This window comes from Armigeres subalbatus, chromosome 3, assembly GCF_024139115.2.
Source record: "Armigeres subalbatus isolate Guangzhou_Male chromosome 3, GZ_Asu_2, whole genome shotgun sequence".
In the NCBI taxonomy this organism is placed as follows: Eukaryota; Metazoa; Arthropoda; class Insecta; order Diptera; family Culicidae; genus Armigeres; species Armigeres subalbatus.
In genome coordinates this window covers 263,809,340-263,834,416 of record NC_085141.1, presented here as the reverse complement: position 1 = coordinate 263,834,416, position 25,077 = coordinate 263,809,340, and the positions used below count along the sequence as shown (strand labels likewise).

At 37.2% G+C, this 25,077-nt stretch overlaps 1 protein-coding gene across 3 annotated transcripts in view; it reads right to left on the bottom strand.

Moving 5' to 3' along the window:
- Positions 1 to 14,207: 14,207 nt before the first annotated feature.
- Positions 14,208 to 25,077, bottom strand: part of LOC134219455 (beta-1,4-glucuronyltransferase 1) — a 98,770-nt gene continuing 87,900 nt past the window's right edge. For all 3 annotated transcript variants that reach the window (XM_062698187.1, XM_062698185.1, XM_062698186.1), the window contains exon 5: positions 14,208 to 15,098. In XM_062698187.1, coding sequence (XP_062554171.1) covers positions 14,802 to 15,098 — 297 coding nt within the window. In that variant the 3' untranslated portion in view covers positions 14,208 to 14,801. The remainder of the gene's footprint in view (positions 15,099 to 25,077) is intronic.

The window sequence follows — 25,077 nt, the reverse complement described above, 5'->3', positions numbered from 1 at the left end:
TTAACTTCCGGAAATCAGTATGGTGAAAGGCATCTAAAGCAGGCCTGCCCAACCTTTTCAAGCCACGGGCCAATTCTTAGAATTCACACTTGCTGGTAAGCCAGAAAATATTCGCACATAGCTTTTTAAATATTTTCAAAATAATCATTTTTGCATTTGCTAGTCTAGTCTAGTCTAGTCTACACATACACAGCCATCACTTGGAAGAATCCTGGAAAATGGTAGAATCGACTATTTCTATCATTTTTCTTGTCATTATTTATGTTTGAAGCACATCATAGATGTAGTTCAAACATAAAAGCGGCCAGGCCTACTGTGCAGCGTTGTTGGATATTTTTGTGAAAATCAATTATTAACAATTCCACATTAAAGTTATAGAACGGGGACATCTCGTACCAACCGCTCCGTTTACATTATTAAGTGATAAATGATCAGTCGTTGGGAGTGACTCAGCTAAGAGGATTAATGTACACTCCTTCGACATCTTGGGATGGGACACAGTTTTTAGTCTAGTGCCCTGGCTTATACACTGATGGACAACAAGTATTGAAATACTTAATACTTAAGTCAATCAGTGTACTTATATGCCTAGGTTCAAGCGCCATTACTCGCCCTCTGAAACGATAAGAAAAGGAAAAAAAAGGAAAAAAACGAAAAGAGAAGGAAGTAACACCAGCAACAAAAGTAATAGAGTTCAAACTGTATGAAGGCTATCGTAACAGTTTAAAAAATATTTTAGTATGGACAATAATTTTCTTCAAAATCCTTCGGGAGACTCAAAACTTCCCATTTGCACACCTGTCACACCGTCACCGTTTTTCTTATCACCAGCTCTAGAAATTTTTCTTTTATTTTTCTTCTTTTTTTCAGAACCTCCCCCCTCCAGCTTACACCTCCTTCCCAAAACTTAAACCTTCAGCTTTTTCCGTTCTGGAAAACACTGCCGGCTCAAACGATACTGCCCTCTTTTCTTCGGGCTCTCTGCTGGATCTCGCAACTCCCTTACATACCCTTTCGACAGTTTTATAATTGTCAATTACTAATAACGTTCGTTCTAATCACAATTACACTTCTTCAAATACACTCCACAACTAAAAGCTTCTTATTTTCCGGATATGTTTTGTTTTTCTCATTTGAACACTTGTTCAACACCATTCACCCGTATTGGATTCGTCAATCGCATCACCGTAGTTTTCTTTTCTTTATTTTTTCTTCAATCTTTTCTGTTTGCAACCACCACCCTACATCTTCCTCCGTCTTCATCAAACTCAAAACTACTCTCTTTTCCGTCTTTATCAATACAACAACATAGCACTTTCATTTGCCTACCGTCTCAGGGCCGTGCAGCTAGCACACAACCCCTTTTGTTTCGTCTGACCCCATCCACAAACTCAAACCTCCGACCACCAATTTGCCCCACCTTCTACAAATTTCGTAACATCAAGACAACCCTGTTCTTCCACTTTTTCGCCGTCTCAGGACGCTCAGCACAACCCCTCCTTCAGAACGTTAATTTTATTACTCTTCCGTTACTAAACTATTCATTTTGAATTTCCACTGTTGTCCTACACCAATCTGATAAAACAAAAGTACACATCCAATCTTAAATCGTAATCTTCTCAGGGCTTTTCTAAATTTCCCGATTATGACAGCCTTTTCACACGTAAACTTCCTTAAATCCACGTAATACTTCCTTAAATCCACCAGCTGAATCGTAAAGAGAATCTCAAAATAATCATTTTTGCATTTTTTAGAAAAACTAAACACGACTTTATTGCGTTCAAACAATCTTTTTTGTTTATTTTGTTCTCGTCGTTGCATTAGAGATCCATTTGAAACATAAAATTAAATTATTCACATCATTTACCGAGTGTTCAAAAATGGAAATTTCGTTACTTTTCCAGCATATTGAACAGATTTGCATGAACTGTTGGAGAAATGTACCAGATTTCAGAAACCCACTGTGCCAAAGTGCTTTATGTTCAAGTCATTGAGATGTTTGGCTATATCTGCCGGAAATGCCACGTAACATCTATTCAAGATGTAGAAATGGTGCCATTTTCTTTGCGAAAAGAACACAATCTCTCAAGCATGGTTACCACGGCTTAGTCACAGAAAATCACAAGGTTGAGTTCCCTAACGTTGATGAAGTTGATGGTCTTAATAACGAGCATAAATACGAGAAATATTGATCGTTTTTGCATATCGATTTTTTTTTAAACTAATTTTATTTGCTAATTATCTAATACATGCATTCATCTCTTAGACTAGGTGTTCCGTGTTTTCTTAACACTATCATCCTTATTTGCTATGTTATAGTTTTAGTTATTATTAATACATTTCAATTGCCTCTGGCAGTTAGAATTTTTCCTCTGGTTGAATTGAACCATGTAGGAATTACAATGTTTTCAACTTAAACTAATCTTAACCTATTTTATACTAAGGGTACAAGGAGTTAATCGTTGCAATAGAAGATTGCAACGATTTTTGTCTAAAATTGAAAATTATTTTGTTGGACATTTGTTGCAATGTCTCCATATTAGAAATTCTATGAAGTTCATTAGTACTATACCACGGAGGCAACTTCAGAATCATTTTCAGAATTTTATTTTGAATCCTCTGAAGTGCCTTCTTTCTGGTATTGCAGCAACTAGTCCATATTGGCACAGCATACAACATGGCAGGTCTAAAAATTTGTTTGTAAATCAAAAGTTTGTTCTTAAGACAAAGATTTGATTTTCTGTTTATAAGTGGATATAGACAAATATATTTGTTACATTTATCTTGAATGTCTTCAATGTGATTTTTAAAAGTTATTTTTTGATCTAGCAGAAGTGCTAAATAGTTAGCTTCGCTAGACCAATTAATTGGAACCCCATTCATAGTGACAATATGTCTGCTAGGAGGTTTCAAATAAGAAGCTCTCGGCTTATGTGGGAAAATTATAAGCTGAGTTTTGGAAACATTCGGGGAAATTTTCCATTTTTGCAAGTAAGTGGAGAAAATATCCGAACTTTTTTGCAATCTACTACAAATGACACGAAGGCTACGCCCTTTGGCTGAGAGACCTGTGTCATCTGCAAACAAAGATTTTTGACACCCTGGTGGTAAATCAGGTAAGTCAGAAGAAAAAATGTTAAGCAAAATGGGCCCCAGTATGCTGCCTTGGGGAACACCAGCTCTTACAGGTAATCTATCAGATTTAGAATTCTGATAGTTTACCTGCAGTGAGCGATCTGATAAATAATTTTGGATCAGTTTAATAATGTACAGAGGAAAATTAAAATTCATCAATTTTACAATCAAACCTTCATGCCAAACACTGTCAAATGCTTTCTCTATATCAAGAAGAGCAACTCCAGTCGAATATCCTTCAGATTTGTTGAGCCGAATAAAGTTCGTAACTCTTAATAACTGATGAGTGGTTGAATGCCCATGGCGAAAACCAAATTGCTCATCAGCAAAAATAGAATTGTCATTAATATGAACCATCATTCTATTTAAAATAATCTTTTCAAACAGTTTGCTTATTGAAGAAAGCAAACTGATTAAGGATAACTAGAAGCCTCAGCTGGATTTTTGTCCGGCTTCAAAATTGGAACAACTTTGGCGTTTTTCCATTTATCTGGGAAGTATGCCAATTGAAAACATTTGTTAAATAAATTAACCAGAAAGGATAAAGAGCTCTCAGGAAGTTTTTTGATAAGTATGTAGAAAATACCATCATCACCCGGGGCTTTCATATTTTTAAATTTTCTAGTAATAGATCTCACTTCATCCAAATTGGTTCCCAACGAAGGGTCAAAAACATTCTCTTGATTGAGAATGTCTTCGAAGCTCCGTGTAACCTGATCCTCAATTGGACTAGTGAGACCTAGACTAAAATCATGGGCACTCTCGAACTGCTGAGCAAGTTTTTGAGCCTTTTCGCCATTTGTTAATAAAATTTTATTTCCCTCTTTAAGCGCTGGAATTGGCTTTTGAGGTTTTTTAAGAATTTTCGTTAATTTCCAAAAGGGTTTCGAACTGGGATCCAACTTCGAGACATTATTCTCAAAGTTGGTATTTCTCAGAATAGCGAAACGTTTTTTAATTTCATTTTGCAAATCTCACCAAATAACTTTCAACGCGGGATCGCGAGTTCTTTGGTATTGCCTTCGCCTCACATTTTTAAGACGGATCAGTAGCTGAAGATCGTCGTCAATAATAATGGAGTTGAATTTAATTTCACATTTAGGAATTGCAATGCCTCTTCGATAATTTGTCAAAGATACGAGAGCATTATCAATATCACTTTTGGTATCGAGAGGAATATCAACATCAAAATTCCTATCGATATACGTTTTATATAAATCCCAATCAGCCCTATGATAATTGAAAGTAGAGCTGATTGGATTATAAATGGCTTCTTGTGAGATTTCAAACGTCACAGGAAGGTGATCAGAGTCAAAGTCAGCATGAGTTACCAATTGGCCACACAGCTGACTTGAATCCGTTAAAACCAAATCAATTGTCGAAGGATTTCGAGTGGATGAAAAACAAGTTGGGCCATTGGGATATTGAATAGTATAATATCCCGCAGAACAATCTTCAAATAAAATGTTGCCGTTGGAATTGCTTTGAGCATTATTCCATGAATTCCATGATTTGTTGCGAGTCAGAATTTGAAGATCAGCTTTCAACAAATTCTTTTGCTGCCCATTGCATTGAAAAGGCAAATAGGCTGCAATGAAGGAAAATTGACCAAAATTTGTTTCAACAGAAACTCCCAAGGTTTCAAAAACTTTGGTTTCAAACGAAGAAAATAATTTATGTTTGATACGTCTATTAATGACAATGGCGACCCCACCACAGGCGCTGTCAAGACGATCATTTCTGTAGGGTCCGGGCTTTAAATAAGTTTCTGTTATAATGGCAATATGCACATTATGAACTGTTAGGAAGTTGAATAATTCATCTTCCTTACCCTTTAGAGAGCGGGCATTCCAATTTAGAACTTTCACACAATTATTTAGATCCATTAAAACGGAGTCCGATAACAATTTTTTGTGTGTACTTTATACCAACCTGAACAGCTTCTGGTATGGTATTTGCTTTGAACATTGCATCAATCATGTGATGCAATTGTTCAGTTAAAAAATCAAAGTCGGAAGCAGTCATGCTACCTGAATCGGCAACATGATCATTATTTTCCGTTGGGACATGGGTATAAACCTCATTTTGAGAAGAGAAATTTTGTCTACCAGCAGCGATGTTTGCAAACGTAGGTACATTGGAAAAATTGGAATTTACTGAAGTGCTTGCTACCCGTTGACGAGCGGCAAAATTTGTTTGTGAATTGTGGTGGGTATGAATTGCTCGACCGGTAACTGGTTTCGAAATTTGAGCGTTTGAAAAATTTCTACCCGTCGAATCTGGGATCCGATTGGAATTTCCCGTCATCAATTTTGCACGGGAATTCAAAACTTTTGCGTGAAGGGCATTCCCAGAAATTGGATTTATGATTGCCCCACAATTTGCACATTTAAATTTATTGGAATCTTCTCTCACAGGACATGCGTCCTTGGCGTGAGAGGTTCCACCACAAATCATGCATTTAGCATCCATGTGACAATGTTTGGTTCCATGACCCCACTTTTGGCACTTACGGCACTGGGTGGGGTTTTGAATTTCCCCAGGCCTGCGTGGAAATGTTCCCATGTAACACGGACATGGGACATAATACAGGCCTTTTCCAAACTTTTCATATTATTTAGATCACTTTTGTTAAAATGAACTAAATAAAATTCTTGAGTAATGCCCCTCTGTGAAGTACCAGCGTGGGATATGTTTTTCATCTTAATTACTTGGACTGGTGAAAATCCAAGTAATTGAGAAATTTCAATTTTAATCTCATCCAGTGATTTGTCATTACTGGGGAGACCTTTCAAGACGACTTTGAACAATCGGTCAGTTTTGTCGTCGTATGTGAAGAATTTATGGCGCTTCTCAGTTAAATACTGAAGAAGACGTTTGCGATCGTCAAAGGATCCCGGCAAAACGCGGCAGTCACCCTTCCTAGCAATCTGAAATGAAACCTTGATCCCCTGAAGGTTACTCAAAATCTCATTCCGGAAGCCAGAAAACTCGGCAACAGATACCACAATTGGCGGAATCCTTTGCTTTTTCGCATGAATCGAATCACCTGGGCTAGAGGTATATTTGATTTGCTCAATTTCATCATTAATCAAATCGAACTGATTGCTCAGTTCGATTGGAGAAGAATTATTTCCGATATTAGAGTTAGAAGGAATATCTGAATTCTCCAGCTTCCTTCTATTTTTTCCGTGCTTTGGCAGGACGGTCTTGAAACCTTGTTTCTTTGAAGGAAGTGGAGAATTCAGAGACTCCCCCTTCCTCTTGTTTTTATTAATGCTCATTGCTGAGCGAGGAGACGTTACATTCTAAGAGGTTTTTCCCAGAACGGTGTCCCTGCAGGATTACCACCGCTTGTCGGAATTTTACTTCCGCAAACGGGTCCAACGTAAAACGAAGGCACGGGTCCTTGCAAAGATCGTAACGGGATCAGTGGGTACAAATAGCGCTAAGAAGCACCGTTGAAATTAAAATAGCTTCGGGTAGTATTAAAAACTTCCTTCCGCAAAGAGAGAAAGAACCGCACAGCACGAAAGCACGATGCGGTCATTTTGCATATCGATTCTTTTGGTTAATATGTAATGGCAGGGAAATATCGAAATACCTATGTGATTGTTTTTCCTTGCTTTGAATTGTCACCCGCCATTGTTCTTTTCTGTCATAGCTGATGCTCCATCAATCGTAAGTTCACTTAAGTTTTCGAAGGAGGAAAAAAGTTCCTTTACACAGGTCTTAACAGCCATCATGTTTTTCCCGTTAGTCATGCCTTGCATTGGGATCAAAACTGTCAATTTCTCTGTCATTTGAGAATGACAGAATAGCGGCTTTTTCACGTAACGTAGCTTTCAAATCTTCTGCGAGAACTTTTACTCTTCACCGTTTTCCGCTCTTTATGGATAGATCGGCGTTTAAGCATATCGAAAGGAATGAAGTAAGTAAAATTGAATTAATTTGTCGATAAGATTCAGTGGGCTTCGGTAGGCGTACAGGAGTAAGTAGCTATATACGTGAAACGCTCATCAATATACGATTTGTATAACAATGCGCGTCCGTATAAACGATATTTCCGATTCAATCCGATCAAACCGATATTGTTTATTTTGATTTATGACTTTCTCGAAATGAATCGTAAATATTCCAAATTCAGGTATTAGATACGATAGTTATAATATTTTGGCCACCTTTATTAGTGCTTATATACGATTTTGATACTAAATAGCATCATATGCGATGAAATTTGTCTTTTCATATACGATCTGTGGTTGGCTGGGCAGTTATTAACTGCGAGGTTTCTAAGCCAGGTTACCATTTTTGCATCCGTATATCATGAGGCTAACACGATGATACTTTTATGCCCAGGGAAGTCGAGACAATTTCCAATCCGAAAATTGCCTAGACCGGCACCGGGAATCGAACCCAGCCACCCTCAGCATGGTCTTGCTTTGTAGCCGCGCGTCTTACCGCACTGCTAAGGAGGGCCGTTGATGTTCATATAAAGCTTACTTTGATGCTTTCAAATCAATTAGATATTGCCTTTTCACAATGAATCGCCTACTTTGCGCCGCACACTAGCAGTTAACTTTCGGATATCAGTATGGCGCCAGGCATCTAAAGTTTAATATCTCGAGAATAATCACCTTGATCGATAAAATATTTGGTAGGGGTAGTAGCCGGCACCTTCAAGGTGTATTTGTCCGAAGAGGCTTATTTTCAAAAAATCAGTATCTCTAAAACACTCACTACACGAAAGTATAGGTTTTCCTCTTTCATGTAGATGCATTTTTAAAATGTTCTATCTGGGGTCATTTTTTCATACATTTTTGTGGGGGTAAAATCGGCTATCACTTGAGATTTCTATAGAGTTTGCACCAAAAATTTTGAAAAGTGCAAATTCACTACCACACAGGAGTCTTTCTGAAAAATGGTAAACAAGCTCATTTGTCTTCCACTCATTTTTTTTTCTAGGGAGGGCTAAGCCCCTTATTTACGCCAATGATCAAATATGACTAAAAATCCATTTTGTTAAGAACATTATTTTGAGCTTTTTAGTGGAATGTCTTCACTTGTCATAGGAGGGGTTTGTACCACCCCGAGTAGACGAAAATAGCTCAATAATATCAAATGTTGATAAGATAGCAAAATGAGATATGGACATGATTGATATAAGAGATAAAAATCAAACGACAATATCAATATTTTGTACTAAAATATCATGAGGATGTCAAGATATGTTATTTGTAATAAGTGATCGATCAAATGCCATATAGTTTGTTCTTATCCATAGCATATTTTGATATTTAAATGATATTTCGGTGCAAATTTTTGATATTGTTGCCTGTTCTTTTATCTCTTATATCAATCAAGTCCATATCATGTTTTGTTACTCTGTTCATGGCTTCTGCCCGGGACCCCATTTAATTCCACCACTTGATTGTACCTTGACAGATACGTATTCCGTAAGACCTTCTTTACTATTGAGGACGAAATAGTATCTGTTAAGGTACAATAAAGTGGTAAAATAAATGGGATGGTACAAACTCGTCTTATGACAAGTAAAAAATCCAATAAAACTGTGACAACTTTTTTTTATTATTATAATTGCGTATTTTAATATTATCTAAAACTTTATAGAACATGCAAAATATGAAAAAATGAAAATAAAAAATATGATGAAAAAATCATTTTTAAGGTTGTCAGCATAAAACGTAAAAAATCTCCAAAACTAACGGAACTACGAACTTGGTGTCTTTGACAAAGTTTTTCAGGAGAAATTTTGCTACAACTTTTATGAAGAATCAAATCAAATATGTTGAGAAGTGGAAACAAATTTACATCTCACTTTTAGCGGGATTGACCAGTAACGGCACATTAGGAGTTACAACTTACAACGGCATATTAGGAGTTAACTTTCGGATATCAGTATGGCGAAAGGCATCTAAGGTTTAATAGGGTCGAGAACCATTTGGGCAGCACCCCCTATTCCCGTCAGCAACGTTCATTACTCGAGCGCATTACAACCGAATTACTTGGTTTTAGTACATGGTTAGTTTCTATCGATATCTAGTGATGTACAAACAATCAAGCCATTTGGTTGGAACGCGGTCGAGTTATTAACGTTGCCGACGGGAATAGGGGGTGCTGCCCAAATGGTCCCACTCCCTATCTCGAAAATAATCACTTTAATCGAAAAAATATTTGGTAGGCGTAGTAAGTTCCTGCTGTTGAGAAAACCTGCGTCAGAGAAAACCTGCGTTAGATGTCTTTCGCCATACAAACTTCAGGAGGTTAACTCATGCTGGCTATTTTTACATTACGTTAGCGCCTGGATACGGCAGCGGCGGGTGAGAAACACTCCCTTCAACCATTTTCAGTGTATTTAAAAGATTTTTCTTCCAGTTTTTAAGAAAAACGAGTCTTAATTCACAAAACTCGAGTTCAGTGCGAGTTGGCTCTTGTTTCGGACGGCAGAACGATCGCGCGATTTGCCGAAATTTTGTGTTTTGCATTGCGCGGCCGTCAGTGCCTGTTTTGTCGTGTTTCTGCTCAGTAAGCAGATAGTTCGCGCGGCCGAGTGAGTAAACAATTGGTGCGTGATCGGACGTGTTCCAGGTAGGATTTAGAACATTCGTAAAATCCGAGTTTTTGGTTCTGATTTTAATGTTCGGTGAATAAGTGTGCGGTTGAATGTGTTTTGTATATAATGCGAAACATTTGTAAAATCCAGGTTACTTTGTCCTCCTTTGGACGGTTCGTAAGTAAATTGATGAATATATTTTGTTATTTTTCAGCATATGCTGTTATTGGCAAACGCTCTATATTGTCGAATAGAGCTCCCTATTATTCACCTTACCCACTAACACAAATTTTCCTTCCCTAGACATCTATGAAGGTAGTATGGGTTCCCTGCATCTTCACTAGTAGATGTTGAACTAACATTTCTTCCCTTCCTTCCGTGATTGTAAGGACAACTGCTACTGTATAGAAAAAGGTACTAATCCCAAGTACCAATTTGCGACAGTATACAGTAGATTGCTCAATTGAGCATTGTATAGCCACCCACGATTTGTACAATCACATATGCTATGCTATGCAATGCTAAACGTGTTTTAATTCACAAAACTACGTATTTTCATAGAAATTTGGTTTCTTTGCTCTGCAAAGTTAAATTTTGGCTTCGCACTTTGAAAATGAAGTTTGAATATCGTAGAATAGGCCTTGCAGAACGCATATGGTTTGTTGGATTTTATTTGGCACGTACATTTGTTATAAAAATGGAAGATAATTCACAAAAGTACGTATTTTTATAAAAATTTTGTGTCTTTGCTCTGCAAAGTTAAATTTTGGGTTCTCACTTTGAGAATAAAGTTTGAATATCGTAGAATAGGCCTTGCAGAACGCATATGGTTTGTTGGATTTTATTTGGCAGGTACACTGACGCTAACCGCAAGTCGATCACATCTGTATATGGTTAGCGGCAGTACATGTGTTGTGAAAAACCGAATTTATTTCACAAAAGTACGTATTTTCAAAGAACTTTGCTTTCTCTGCTCTGCACAGCTAAATTTTGGCTTCACACTTTGAGATTAAGTTTCAATATCGGAGAATAGGCCTTGTAGAAAGCTTATGGTTTGTTGGATTTTATTTGGCACGTACATTTGATTTGAAAAACAGAATTTAATTCACAAAAGTATGCATTTTCAAAGAAATTTGGTTTCTCTGCTCCGCAAAAATAAATTTTTGGCGTCTCATTTTGAAAATAATGTTTGAATATCGTAGAATAGGTCTTGCAGAATGCATATGGTTTGTCGGATTTTTCTTAGCACATAGATTTGTTGTGAAAAACGAAACTCAATAAACAAAGGTACGTATTTTCATAGAAATTTGGTTTATTCACTCTACAAAGCTATATGTCGGTTTTTCAATTCGAGAATAATAGTTGAATTTGAAAAAAGACCTTCAAGAAAGCATGTGGATTGCTGGTTTTATTTGGCACGTACATTACTTGTAAAAACCGGAATCACAAAATAAAGTATTTTCAAAGAAATTTTTCATTTTGGGATTACAGTTTGCATTTCATAGAACGGGCCTTGCAAAATGCATATGAGTTTTATTGAATTTTATTTTGCACAACTTTTGTGCATACTTCAAGGCCCATCCTATGATATTCAAACTTTTTTCACACAGTGAGATGCTGACAGCTTTTCAGAGAAGAGAAACCAAATTTCTTTAAAAATACCTACTTTGTGAAATCAATTCCGTTTTTCAAAACAAATGGACGTTCCAGATAAAATCCAACAAACCATAAGCTTTCTGCAAGGCCTAATCTCCGATATTGAAACTTTACTTCTCACTTTGAGAATAATTCAGAAAATTCAGCTGTGCAGAGCAGAGAAAGCAAAGTTCTTCGAAAATACGTACTTTTGTGAATTAAATTCCGTTTTCACAACAAATGTACATGATAAATAAAATCTAACAACCAATATGCATTCTAAAAAACTTTTTCTATGAAATGCAAACTATATTCTCAAAGTGAGGAGCCGAAATTCAGCTTTGCAGAGAAGAAAAAACAAATGTTCATGGAAATACGTAGTTTTGTGAATTAAAATCTGTTTATCTCAAAAACTGGACGTGTCACAGAAAATATGAATATGTATCTGAATTCAGCGTAAAAAAATCTATTGAGTACATTGAAAAAGCTTGAAGGGAGCGAAAAAAGTTTAATTTTGTTGCATAGTGAACCAATAACCGTAAGACTAGAGTGCTTTGAAAATAGGTCGTATGTGCAAAAGAGAGTCTCTCTTTGGATCTATTCTCTTTCGATTATTACGAAACTATACAAAAGTTTACTTCGAATTTCTTGGTAGATATCCAAAGACAATAGCTTTGTCTATCATGCTGAAGTAGAAATGTAGCAAAACATGCAAAACTAGCCGATATATTAGCGAAAGAGAGCGTGATCAAAGAGAATCTCTCTTTTGCACATACGACCTATTCTCAAAGCAATCTAGAAGTGATTCATTGACAAACGGTAAGCGAACATTTACTGCCAACCCCCAAGCAATACAGGGTCCGTTCTGCTACTACAAATAAAATCCATTACATACAGGTACGAAGTTTTACGTCACCTTTCCGTTCAACCCGAATGGGCTGCACGTGTGAGTGTTTCATACTGATAAGTTTATATCGCATACCCTTTATCGAACTCTTGGCTCTGGCTCATCGATATCAATGGCACTCCCGTGATACATGTACCAGAAAATGAATTAGAACGTTTTCCGAACAAGTTATCAATTTAGGGCTGCCCACCGCGCGTGTATTTCACGATTCATTTGGAGGAAAATTTATTACGGTAGGTACAGCTGTTATGCGATATTCACCTTTACGACGTTCAATCGACTGGGAAGTAATTTTCTCGTTCCAACAAGCAGAACAAGTTCAACAGTATTCTGTTTGGAAATTTTGCGGCGTTCGGTAAAGGTGCACTTCTCATGCAACAGGGGGAAGTAATTGAACACCAAATCATCCGGGATAATGTTTGGATTGGAAAAAGAACAAATGGAAACAAGAAAATTTCGGATATTTTTTTATGTAAACATATTTAAGTTGATCCTCCAATTAGCCCTGCCAGTAGATGCGCAAGATTGCCAATCCAAAGATAACGAGTTGGATCATCGGTTCCAGAATGTTTTTGGATGAGAAACATTTTCGACACCTTGAACATAGTGTATTCATTGTGCTTCACACAAGATATGTATTCATGATATGGTAGCCATACATAAGCATTGGAAAAGCTAATTTGATTTGGAAAGCCGGTCAAATTCAGTAGGAATGTAAAGCAATGAAAATAAGGGATCTTCCTTAGACTTCGGTAGGATTCGCGGTTATAAAGCAAGACCATGCTAAGTGGGGCAGGAATCGATTCCCGGTGCCGGTCTATTCAATTTTCGGTTTGAAAACTGTCTCGACTTCCCTGAGAAAAAAGTATCATCGTGTTAGCATAATGATAAACGAATACAAAAATGGTAGCTTGGTTTAGAAACCTCGCGGTTTATAACTGTGGAAGTGCTGAATGAACACTAAGCAGCGAGGCAGCAATGTCCCAGTGGACTAGGACATTAGCGTCTTCCGTTACTACTCATTACGCACTTCCACATTAATTAACTGCAAGATTGTTAAGCCTTGTTGTTTGCTTTCGTATACCATGAAGCTTGCACGACGATATTCTATGCCGAGGAAATATGAGGTGAGTTAATTTCTTATCCAAAAATATTTTGGACCGGGAAACGAGTAGGGTGGTCGGTATTGGCTTATTTTTGACAAATACCGGTAGATGTAAAAACAGCTCTAGCAGGGGATGTAAAAACAGCTTAACGATTTTTATAAAACAATATCATCCTTTAAAAAAACATCTGCAACTGAGATGCCAAAATGTTCAACCAAAATCATAACAGGTGCACTGCATCGTGCATCAATTCTAATCACTATGGAAACAACTAGCAGCATTTCTCCAAATCGTAACGTGTATTCGCATAACATTAATGTACACCTAACAATGTGCAAGACCGAGAGAATAGCCGCACAAAACCATTTGCACCGTACGAAAGGGGAAATGCAGCGGAATTGTCACTGACAGTTTATGATATTGAATTAAGTGGGCGCTGGAACCCCACGGAAGCCACAATGAGCCAGCCAATTTGGTTTCCATTGAGCGAAAGTGCAAGATGCAATGAAATGTCCTTTCTCGGACACAATGCGCGATGAGATGGAAAGCGCTCAATCCCCGGATGAGCGACGCTTGATTAATGGCACACGCCGTTCAGAAGCATTGAATTTTAATTGGACCCTCAATTGTGTGCAGGTTTGTCATCTCGAAGTCGCCGCCAAGAGCAGTCTGGAAGCTAAGTGACCGCACGATGGATTCATTATTCAAGGGTAATGGCGTGATTTAAATCATGGGGACATCAGTCAGACCCAATCTGGATACCGTGCTATCGTAATCAAAATTGACGGTTGGAGGCAAAATCGGATTGGTGATATTTATTAGATGCAGTCGCTTGAGAATTTCGCTGTGAAATGACAACATTGATTTATTTGACTGCTAAATACGTTTCTTAAAAATCACTTTATATACACTTTCACTCAACCATTTACATAACAAAATCATTGTTTCCGGAAACAAGTTTTCCATACCTCCTACAATGCCCTTTTGATAGCCAACATGCCTCATAAATAGATAAATCGCATTAACAATAGAAGTACATTCATTCTACATGGTTAGATTTCGAAATAATGTTTGCGTATTATCTTATTGATTACAAGTGGGCATGGAAATGTAAAGTTTAGTACCTACTAGCGATGATGCGTTGAATGACAATTAAAATATCTCTATCGAATGAAACAATGCAAATGAAAATTAAATTCCCCATTGATGGAAGTACGACCGTTGGTCAAAACAGCATCACAATGCATTAAATAGCAATTTAATTTATTTATTGACTAATTTGGCAGGAGAAGCATGAGTTCAGGTGCTATAATTTGGTATTGAGTTAGTATTTCGTTTCACTATGTTATTCGTTCTCTCTAACGATATAATGATATAGTGTTGTGATGCGGGTTTTCAATGCGGCTTCGTTAGGCTAACTATCACTCCACCCCAGCCATTATAATTAACCGTTGTTGTTGTCACCGGCGTTTCCAGCAGCCGCTCCTCCAGCGGCAGCGACACCGGCCCCGGCACCCACCCCATGCTGCTTCTGGACTTTTTTCGGCAGCAGCATACGCAGCGGGTCCTTGTGATAGCGAGCGAACACTTCCCTCTTGAAGATTTCGAAGTACTTTCGGTTGACGTTGTTTTGCCGTTCGCGCCATGCTGGACGGCTTTTCTTGTTCTGTAAACCCCAATGCACAGTGAAAAGTGGCGAAAGCACTTGAAATTGGTAGCCAGCGACGAACATTTCGTAGACCTGAAATTAAAAAAAAAAAGAAAAGAAAAGCTATCAGATGGTGCAAAAGTGTAGAGTGTGGGCTGCTGAGCTTTGCCGTCGTCGTCGCCGTCAATAAGTTCTCATTCGGGTTTAAATTTGTATAAATCCATATCAAGCAATACCCAGGTAATTTTTGAATCTCCAGATAACGAAACCTTCATGTAAACTCAATATTTTTGTTGTAACTTACAAAAACTTGACTCACAGAAAAATCAGAAGAAAAAAACTCATATTGCGGGAGAATTATTATTATTATTGTCTTTATTAACGAGGTTCAGAAAATGTTCCAGGAGAAAAAATTTTTGGCAATCCCATGTGAAAATGAGAATACTTTTTGTTGTTGATGAACAGAAATTTAAAATAGTACCGAACACAGATTTATTTTTTAACGTGGGACTACGTCTGTGTTTTCTATTTTTGGGTACACAAATCGTATTTCGAAAAATCAAAAAAGCGTCACGAAAATATGACGGACTTTGATCGTTAATGTCGTTGCTCGATGGATTTCCAAATTTCTTGAACCATCTGATCAAAAACAAGTCAACGCTCCATACCCGATATACACTAAAGGACTCTACGACACTACCCATAATTCCATTACCCATAATGATGTTACCCCGAAGGACACTACCCCTAACGCCATTACCCATAATGTGTCACTACCCCGAATCCCATCACCCCGAATGCCATCACCCCGAATGGGATACTACCCCAAATAAGCCAGTACCCCGAATCAGTCATGAATTCTAGTTTATAGTTTATTTCAATGAAAAAACGTAAATCAAAAGAAATTTATTTAGAATTCATGTGAATAATAATTACTTGTTTTACGAATTATAAGGTACACTGGGGGAAGTGGAAAAGGAAAAATCGATAGTGCATGTTCGAATTAGTGTAAAACCAATTTAAATAATCTAAATGCATTCAATCAAAATGGGCTATCAAAAACAGTCAATTTTGCACCAACTGTGCGGTAATTCATACCATTTTAGTTGCTTGAAATTGGTGGAAAAAGATTTAAAAAAATATGAGTTGTCTTTCCACTTAACCCAGTGGGATGGGGTAAGTGGAAAACCCATGTTACCTTGACCTTCAATTGTGATGAACTACTCATCAACTACACATATAACTAAAATCAAAACGGTAATTGCTCTGAGTATCTTTTGTTGAATAATTTCATTGGTTTAACGGAATAGGTCCACAAGGAATTCTCGTAATAGCTATTTAGTGAATGGCTGGTTTTGCCTTCTCGAACATTAAGTGTACGTAAAATCTATAAATTCGCCCCAAAGGTGAACTTTTTATAGGAAAAATGGGACTTACAGGTTTATAAACTAATCAACTTAGTTTAACGAATTAAGGTGATGTCTGTGTGTGCGTGTTTGTATGTATGTGTGTGCGCAAAACACGTACAAAATTATTCGCAGACAATTTTTCTTTAAAATGCAAATCATGATAGCTAAGCGAGTGCAGAAAGTTCCCTTCGGTAGCAGAATCACAAGTACACGTCAAAAGGAGCTGCTATAATGTATTCGCACGGATGGTGTCAGTGGCAGCCAAGTAACATTTTCTCTCAAGATTATAATGTTGGATTTGTCGCTGTCAAGCCTTAAACGCAATTCAGCGGAAACGGTTAGATTTGACAGGAAATATTTACGTTAACTGTCAAATCCTTCGTTTTCGTCGACGTTCCGCTGCATTGCATAGGGGACTTAAGTGATTGGAAATTTGCATTAATGAAAATCCATTCTTTTCAAGACTGTTATTCCATACAAAATATAGCTGATCCGAGTAGAAATTTCTGAAAAGTACAAAACATAATCGCTTAGCAACAGCAGTAAGATCAATCGAACAATGTCTTTACGTCGTCTTGCGGTCGTGTCTAGTACTCAACTCTTCGGATTTTTATTTATATGTAGAGCGTAAGAAAATGGCAGACCCCACTCCCCCCATGAGGCTTATGTAATTAGTGTACGACCCCATAGTAGCGTCGGTACACAATAGATTTAGCTTCTCCACGTTGTTTCATAACAACTATAAGCAAATCCTTTATCCATCTACGAGGTAGAGTTGATCTCGTTCATCTTCGCCTTCTTTCATGTAATGTGAAGCAATACCGAGCAACAGATTAGCAGCAGTCAGTTGTAGTTCAGTAGGACTTCTGTTGATCGCCAACCAATACAATTTATCATACAGTCTACCAGGGCGAGTATGGTTGAAAAATAAATTGTATATATTGTATTGTAAAAAGATTAGGCAATAAAGTAGTCAATTAAAGTGCCCAAAGTTCCCTAAATCCCAGCCCGACTAGGAAGGCAAAACAAGATTATAACATGATTGTAACAACATCAGTTATTTATAACAACCGTTGATATAATCGAGTTATGATACATTATTATCACATTTTTTCTTAACAAAATTATAACAGAACTAGTTATGTTTCATTGTTTTGTTAGAAAATTAATTATTTTAACAACATCCTGAACCAAGTTTATAACAGCCTATGTTAGAAAAACTGTTGAACTTAGTAACACAATATGAGATAAATTTGTTATTCTCTCCTGATTGGGAGGCCCTGGTGTCAACACGTTCTCATTTTGGTATTTTCCCAAATTGTGTGCTTTTACCCAAAGTCAATTGAAAAAAGCTCCCACTTTTTCCTTCCACTTGTTATGCTTTTTCCTGCAAAAATATATTTATCAATAATATAAACAACAGTTACATGTTTGACCGTATGGTATGCCGATATTGCCTAATAATACGAGTGTCCAGCACCAAGGTAAAACTGCCATTCTAATTATGAAGAAAAAAAAACATGGCAAAATTGCTCAATCGAATCGAAGAAAGTGTAGATGTAGAATCGACTTCATAGGTTTTTCGCATTATAGTTGGAAAATCACGTTTAGGTTTTCAAATCATTTGGCAAAATACAAAAACTGATTCCTTTAAATAGTGAAATGGTCATGGACGCCATTTAAAGTGTTAAAATTCAATTACTTTAATTGGAAATTAATCGCCCGGATTTGCCTTAATTGCAATTTTTCGTTGGAGCCGCAATCCTAGGAGCCAACAATATAATTGACCTCAATGACTTCCACTCTCGTTCTCGCAAAGTCCGTTTGAGTTGAGAATTACATTTTTCCAAATTCGCTTGTACAATTGGATTGGTGTTCCATGTGATATGATTCTGATGGCTTCGCTCTATCTTTTACTAGCAGCATAACTCAGCAATCAATTATAACTACAAAGCTAGTTTTGACGTAGGACTTACGTCTTTCTTTACTATACTGGGTGTCATTTAGATTTTTGGAAATCGAGAGCGTTACGCTGGAAGGGAAGATTTTGAACGTTACCAGCGCCTTTATCTTTCGATGGATTTTTAAGATTTATATATTAATCGACTCGGACACTCTCCACCATTTTGCCTATTTCATTGAAACTTAAGATTATTAACGATAAGCTATTGAAAATTTCAATCCTTGTCAAAGCCAGTAAAAATTTCATAAGTAACCAATCCCGTGCATTCCTAACACGGACATAACACGAATAAAAGAAGCAGTGCCTGCCGTGTGCGAGTCATTACAGTTTGTGACAGCAGCGCGTACTGACGTGCTTTTTGCTCGCGCATTTTTCGTTTCGTTCGTTCGTTCGCTGTGTTTATCTACACAGCGACAGCATGCTGTCACCAGCGTTAGAACTGCCGGTGGGTCTGCGAATATGCATGAAAGAAGTGGACGCATTTTTTGTCATTCTGTGCTTGATGATGGTCGGATGCAGTGGTGTCGGTTGCGACGGATGCAATCGCCCATCGCATCGCTCGGAGTTCACGGCTAGAGGCCGATTATGGCTGAGGCAGCGATGGCAGCGGTGGTAGACGAAGAAGAGTAAAATGAGAGAGATTTGGTCTGCTCATCCAGGTGATTGGTTTCATAATCCACATGATCCTGGGATGGGTACGAGTCATGTCATATGACTGACCATATGTTAAGTTGTGCTTGGTACTAAACGACACGTACATTAAATGGTTATTCTATAACAGTTCTGATTCCCCAGCAAAAAAGTCCCCAAAAAATAATTTCCAGAAGAATATTAGAATAAACTATCTTATTAGAAAATGTATTATTAAACGTGACGTAGACTCGGAGTTTGGAATCAAAACATTAAATAATTTTTCGTTGATGTATTAGAAATACCTCCTCTATTTTAGTAGGGTTACTGCTCCTTGCCTTGTTCTTTATTGTTTTGATTTTTTTCATCAGTAAACAACCATGTTAGCAAAAAGAAGCAACGAAATTGGTGCTGTATTTCTATGTTTGTAAAACGGGACAGTTCCCCTAAAATAGCACATTTTGCCCAAGTTTAAACATTTTATAAATAGAATTTTTAAACTTCAAATACTATCATCAATAAGAAATCTATAAATGCCCTACATTTGCTTGAGTAAATAAGAGCTTAATAGTTAGAAACAAAGCAATTCTAATTATGTATTCAATTATTAGTTTTAATTCCAGAAGTTTTGTATAAACAAATTGCTAATGATTCTACACAGCAAGGAAGTTGTCATTTCTGTGGGTTTTGAGTAAGTTACCATCAGCGTGTGATTATATAGTACCACCTCAGCGTGTCAATTGGTAAGCAGCAAGCCATGACTTGGCCTCTTCTTGTCAGATGTCCGTGGCGTGCACACGCACCGACCGAGAGCTGCTGTCATCGCATTTCGCTCCAGCCATTATTTTGGATGGCTGCCAAACAGGTTGTTTTTTGTATCATGACGCTGATTTCAAAAGGTGAGTTGAATTCAAGTGTTTTGAAAAAACAGTATTTAATGGTTTGGAAGAAATTATAACCAAAGTGGTTCGTATTGCAATAAAGCGCGTCTGGAAAATGGATTGTGGTTTAGAAAATCACAAAGCGCATCGGGATGACAGCTGGAAATGGATTATGATTTGGAAAACCACAAAGCGCGTCGGGATGACCGAAGAAAAATGGATTGTGGTTTGGAAAATCACAAAGCGCGTCGGGATGACCACTGGAAAATGGATTGTAGTAAGGAAAATCACAAAGCGCGTCGGAACGACCGCTGGAAAATGGATTGTGGTTTGGAAAATCACAAAGCGCGTCTGGAAGACCGATGGTAAATTGTTTGTAGTTTGGAAATCCACAAGATGCGTCTGAAAAACCGCTGTAAAATCGTTTATGATTTGGTAAATCATAAAGCGCGGCTGGGAGACTGCCGAAAAAAAAATGTTGCCGATCTAGAAAATTCCAGGATAAGTCCTGGAAGCATAGATTTTAGTTAAAATAATTTTAATTTAAAATTTATGTCATTGACAGTATACATGAGACCACAAGTTAAGCTTATTCTAACAGAATCTGAGACATATGGAGTTGATAGTTGATTGGCTGATAGTTGGATTCATTCGGAAAAATAAGTTATTTAGATTTTTGCTCAATCCATAATGTGTCTTGAGAGATCAATATCATAACACTAGGTACCAACTTAGATTACCATTTAAACGAGACATTCAATTGACTTCAATATAGTTGTTCTTCGATTGAAAACCCCGATGTTAAGACAAGTTTATTTTGGAGTTCAGTTTTCAAAGGTATCAATCGGTTTTCCAAATGAAATATGTTCAACGTTCATCATCGTCTCGCAAAAATAAGTTTGAAGAAAAAAACACTGCTTCCTATGTTAGAGGATTTTTTTTGTTCCTTTTTTGTGAGAGAAGAAGGGGAATGTGGGGTTTGAGTAAGTTACCATCAGCGTGTGATTATATAGTACCACCTCAGCGTGTCAATTGGTAAGCAGCAAGCCATGACTTGGCCTCTTCTTGTCAGATGTCCGTGGCGTGCACACGCACCGACGGAGAGCTGCTGTCATCGCATTTCGCTCCAGCCATTTTGGAGCCACACAGTTTCCAATATCAATACTATAATCAAACCCCATAGATCAAAAAGTTAGAAGTTCAATGTAAATACGTTACGTTTATACAAGTCCTACGTCTACTCGCGGTTATGTTGAACACATTACCCATTGCTCGTTTTTTCGCTGAAGAAGTCTATGTTTGACCTAATGAGCGCTTTGCTAGCTTCCGAAAATGTTTATCGAGAAGTTATTTTACTTGTTGGATGTACTATTATGACGATGTTTCAAAAGAAACAAAGCAGTTGTATCAAAACTATCGATTAATATTTGATGAAGCTGTTGATTAACATTTCATTGGCTTTTGTTGGTTTAATGATACTAGGTATCAGAGCTCAAAGTAGGATGGAGCATTAAAAAAATATATAAAGAGCAGAGTTGAGACTTATAATTCTCTTTTTATCTTTTTTTCAGGGAAGAAATTCAATGGCTGTAATAGTAGTTTGTGCAACTAGTTGCAAAAAGATGATTTTTTCAGCACGAGTTGTACGTTTATCCAACGAGGCCTGCCGAGTTGGATAAATACTACGAGTGCTGAAAAAATCGAGTTTTGCAACGAGTTGCACACGCTTTTTTTGCAATGACGAAAAATGGGTTTCAATATGATAAATTTGTACCAAAATGGTACAGTTTTATTTACTTCACATTATCAATCTTGTCAAAAAATCATGTTGCTGCAGAAAACAAATAGATCCATGTTATCGTACATTGTATGCTCAACAGACTATAAAGCGATGAATAAACCTGCCTTTGGAGAATTTGATGTCATGCCCATCAAATTATTTCATTTATTACGTGACACAGAGAATACACTATTTGAGCACTCACCTAAGCTAATTGAGCTAAATGTGGTCATGTAACTATTGTTCCAATGCTGACTTTCTATTATAGCACCCAAATAAGTGCTATAATGTATTCTATGCAACCTATTTGAGTTGCATAATGTTCATTAAAGCACCTATTTCATTGGTATGGAAAAGTAGGCCGTTTTATCACTCAAACGCCAACCAACGCCAATTATGATCAGGAATTGCAAAAATTCCATTATAACTCTGCTCTGATTTGAGTGCCATAATGAAAAAAACAATAATAGAACAATAATGACTACATTTTGCTCAATTAACTTGGGTGAGTGTTTCAATAGTGTATTCTCTGCGTCGGTTAATAAATAAAATTGTTATATATAAAAATGAAATGGTCTTTCGTATCTGCATAACTCGGAAACAGCTGAATAGAATTTTTTCATTCTTTCAGCAAATATGTTCGTTATCGTTTCCGACTGATTTATATGATCATGCAAAGATCAGGGTTGAGTAAATCGTGAAAAACTAAAAATAAGAATCGTATGGATCGTATGGGCAGCTTACAACGCGCATTTTCGCCTACTATGCAGAACAACGTCTGGTGGGTCGACTAGTAAATAAAATAGTTTGATGGACATGGCATCAAAATTTTCCAAAGGCATGTCATCTATCGCTACGTGGTTTGTCAAGCTATGCAATGTGGATAGATCATGGAATCTTCTTTTCAACATGATTTATTGACAAGAATGAATGTATGTTCCAACATAACTTCTGTACCCATTAACCGACTTTAACCGGAGACGACGATATGGTGAGATACTGTAGTCGTTCAGGAAATCAACCGTGAGGTTGAGATGGCAAGGAAAATTAAGGCTCCCTAAGCCGTTTTCATTATCCGTTTTTTTTTTAATTGTTCACTTATGGTCATGGAGGGGTGAGTTTTGGAAAAAAGAGAGGGCGTGGGGGGCTGTATTCTTTAGGAAACGTACAATACAGTTCAACTCCTAAACCCCATGACCGATTTGCACCAAATTTAGAACACGTAATCCCTGTCCCACGATTTTAGTGGCGATGGGAGGGATTGGCGGAGGAAAAGGATTGGAAAAGCGGGAAAGTGAAGGGGAAGTATATCTTAGTTATCGATCAGCTTATTGTAACTGCTGAACCCCTTGTCCGATTTCAATTAAATTTGGAACACACATTTTCTGTTCCAAGAAGACGAGTCATAGGGGAAAGAAGGAAGGCGTATGTTCACAAAACAAACCATTTTTTACATCTATTTAAGCATGGGTCTGCTTTCAACAAAATTTGGAGTACTTATTCTCTGTCGAGACGATTATAGATGAGGTGGGAGTGTTACACACTTAAAATTCTATGTTTAAGGATTGCCGAGAATCCAACAGCCGAGATATTGGTAATAATTTCGACGAATTTCAGTAAAATTTTTACGATTTTGGTAAACTTTACCGAGTCATAAAAAATTGCATTCAACTGCAAAACTGGCTATAAATATAAATTAATGTGAATTATGGAATATATTCACCTGCCGGTGCTATTTTTTCTTTCTCATACATTTTTTTCATATGTAAAACATGTGAAAGGCTTTAATACCGATAGGTGGATTAATCAGGCGTTTTCTTATGTACATTAGTCCAATTACCACTGAAATCACAATGATAACAAAGAAGGAACATAATAAGATTCACAGCTATCAAAATAAACCCTGGAGGAAAGGAAAAATTTGCGTGATCAGAACATTTTCCACTTCCCCCGCAGTGTTTGATACCAGGGGTAAGTGTAAAATCTTTGAATTATTTGCTTTCATGGTACAAACCACTACAAATTGAATGGGATTAGTTTAATTGTATTGTAATAGTCACCTGTGATATAAATTCACATGAAAAAGGGACAATTGGTATGTATGTATGTTATTGTATGTATTATACAAATTTTAATATAGTATTAGTGTGGACATCAAAGTATATTCTTGCACAATGATATGGTGTGATAAAAACTGTAAAGTATGTACAATTCCAATTTTTCGAGATTTTTACACTTACCCCCTTTTTCCACTTCCCCCAGTGTACCTTACAACAGTAAAGCAACTTCAGTCGAGCAAATTACATATTTTTCACGAGGATTTTTATCGTATATCCGTACTTATTTTTCGAGCCGATAGTCCTTTGACTAGTACACTATTAATGATATGAGTATATTACTTCTACGTGAAGATAAACGATTTACAATGATATGGAAATGCTAATTCTACCATGAACATGTACGTCTAAGTTTGATATTAGCATTGTCAAATGTATGGATTTGACAAGGTTCACCGTATCAGTCTTGGTACTCAACGGAGCGATTCGTTTCATTGAACTGAAACTATTTGAAACTATTATCCTGTACTGTAATAAATGCAGGGCTGATAATAGTCATCGTCGCAGCCCGAAATGCAACAGTAGCGACGAGTTGTAGCATCGTCATTGACGCACACGACAATAACTTTCCGGCAACCAAATCGTCATGATGACACCAAAGCACGAAGACTTCATACTATTATTCTTCAAGCGGCAGCTGCCACTCGGAAAGTTTTTTAAAACCTTTCTAATAATGAATTTGAATTAACATATAAAGGGGTTTTTGATACCTTTATATTACCAGAGTTCCTACTATTTGTTTATTTGTTAAACCATTCTGGTTTGATCTAGTCTGTCCATAGTGACGTGCAATCAATTATGTGAAGAAGTGACTACGGAAATCATCATGACTTTTGGTTGCGCGACCATCTTCGTGATAAGCATGCGGCACGAAGAAACCGAACAGGTGATGCGTTGAACCTGGCGATCGCGTTCATTTTAAGAAGGCATTATCTCTTCTTCCTGCTTCATAACGGGCAAACACGTTCATTCAAAGAAGGCATCATATCGGGTAAACGCTTTATACCGGGCAATCGCGTTCATTTAAAGCAGGCATTATTTCCACTGTTCGCCTTATACCGGGTAAATTCGTTCATTAAAAGAAGGCAGCATCTCCTATGTTTGCCTTTATCCGGGCAAATTCTTTAATTTAAAGAAGGTGTTATCAGCTCGGCTCGGCAGGCAAATGCATTCATTTTAAGAAGGCATCATCTACTCTCTTCACCATATACCGGGCAAATGCGTTGCTTTGAAGAGTGCGTTCTCAGCTCGGTTCGCCTAATACCGGCAAAATGCATTCATTTAAAGAACCG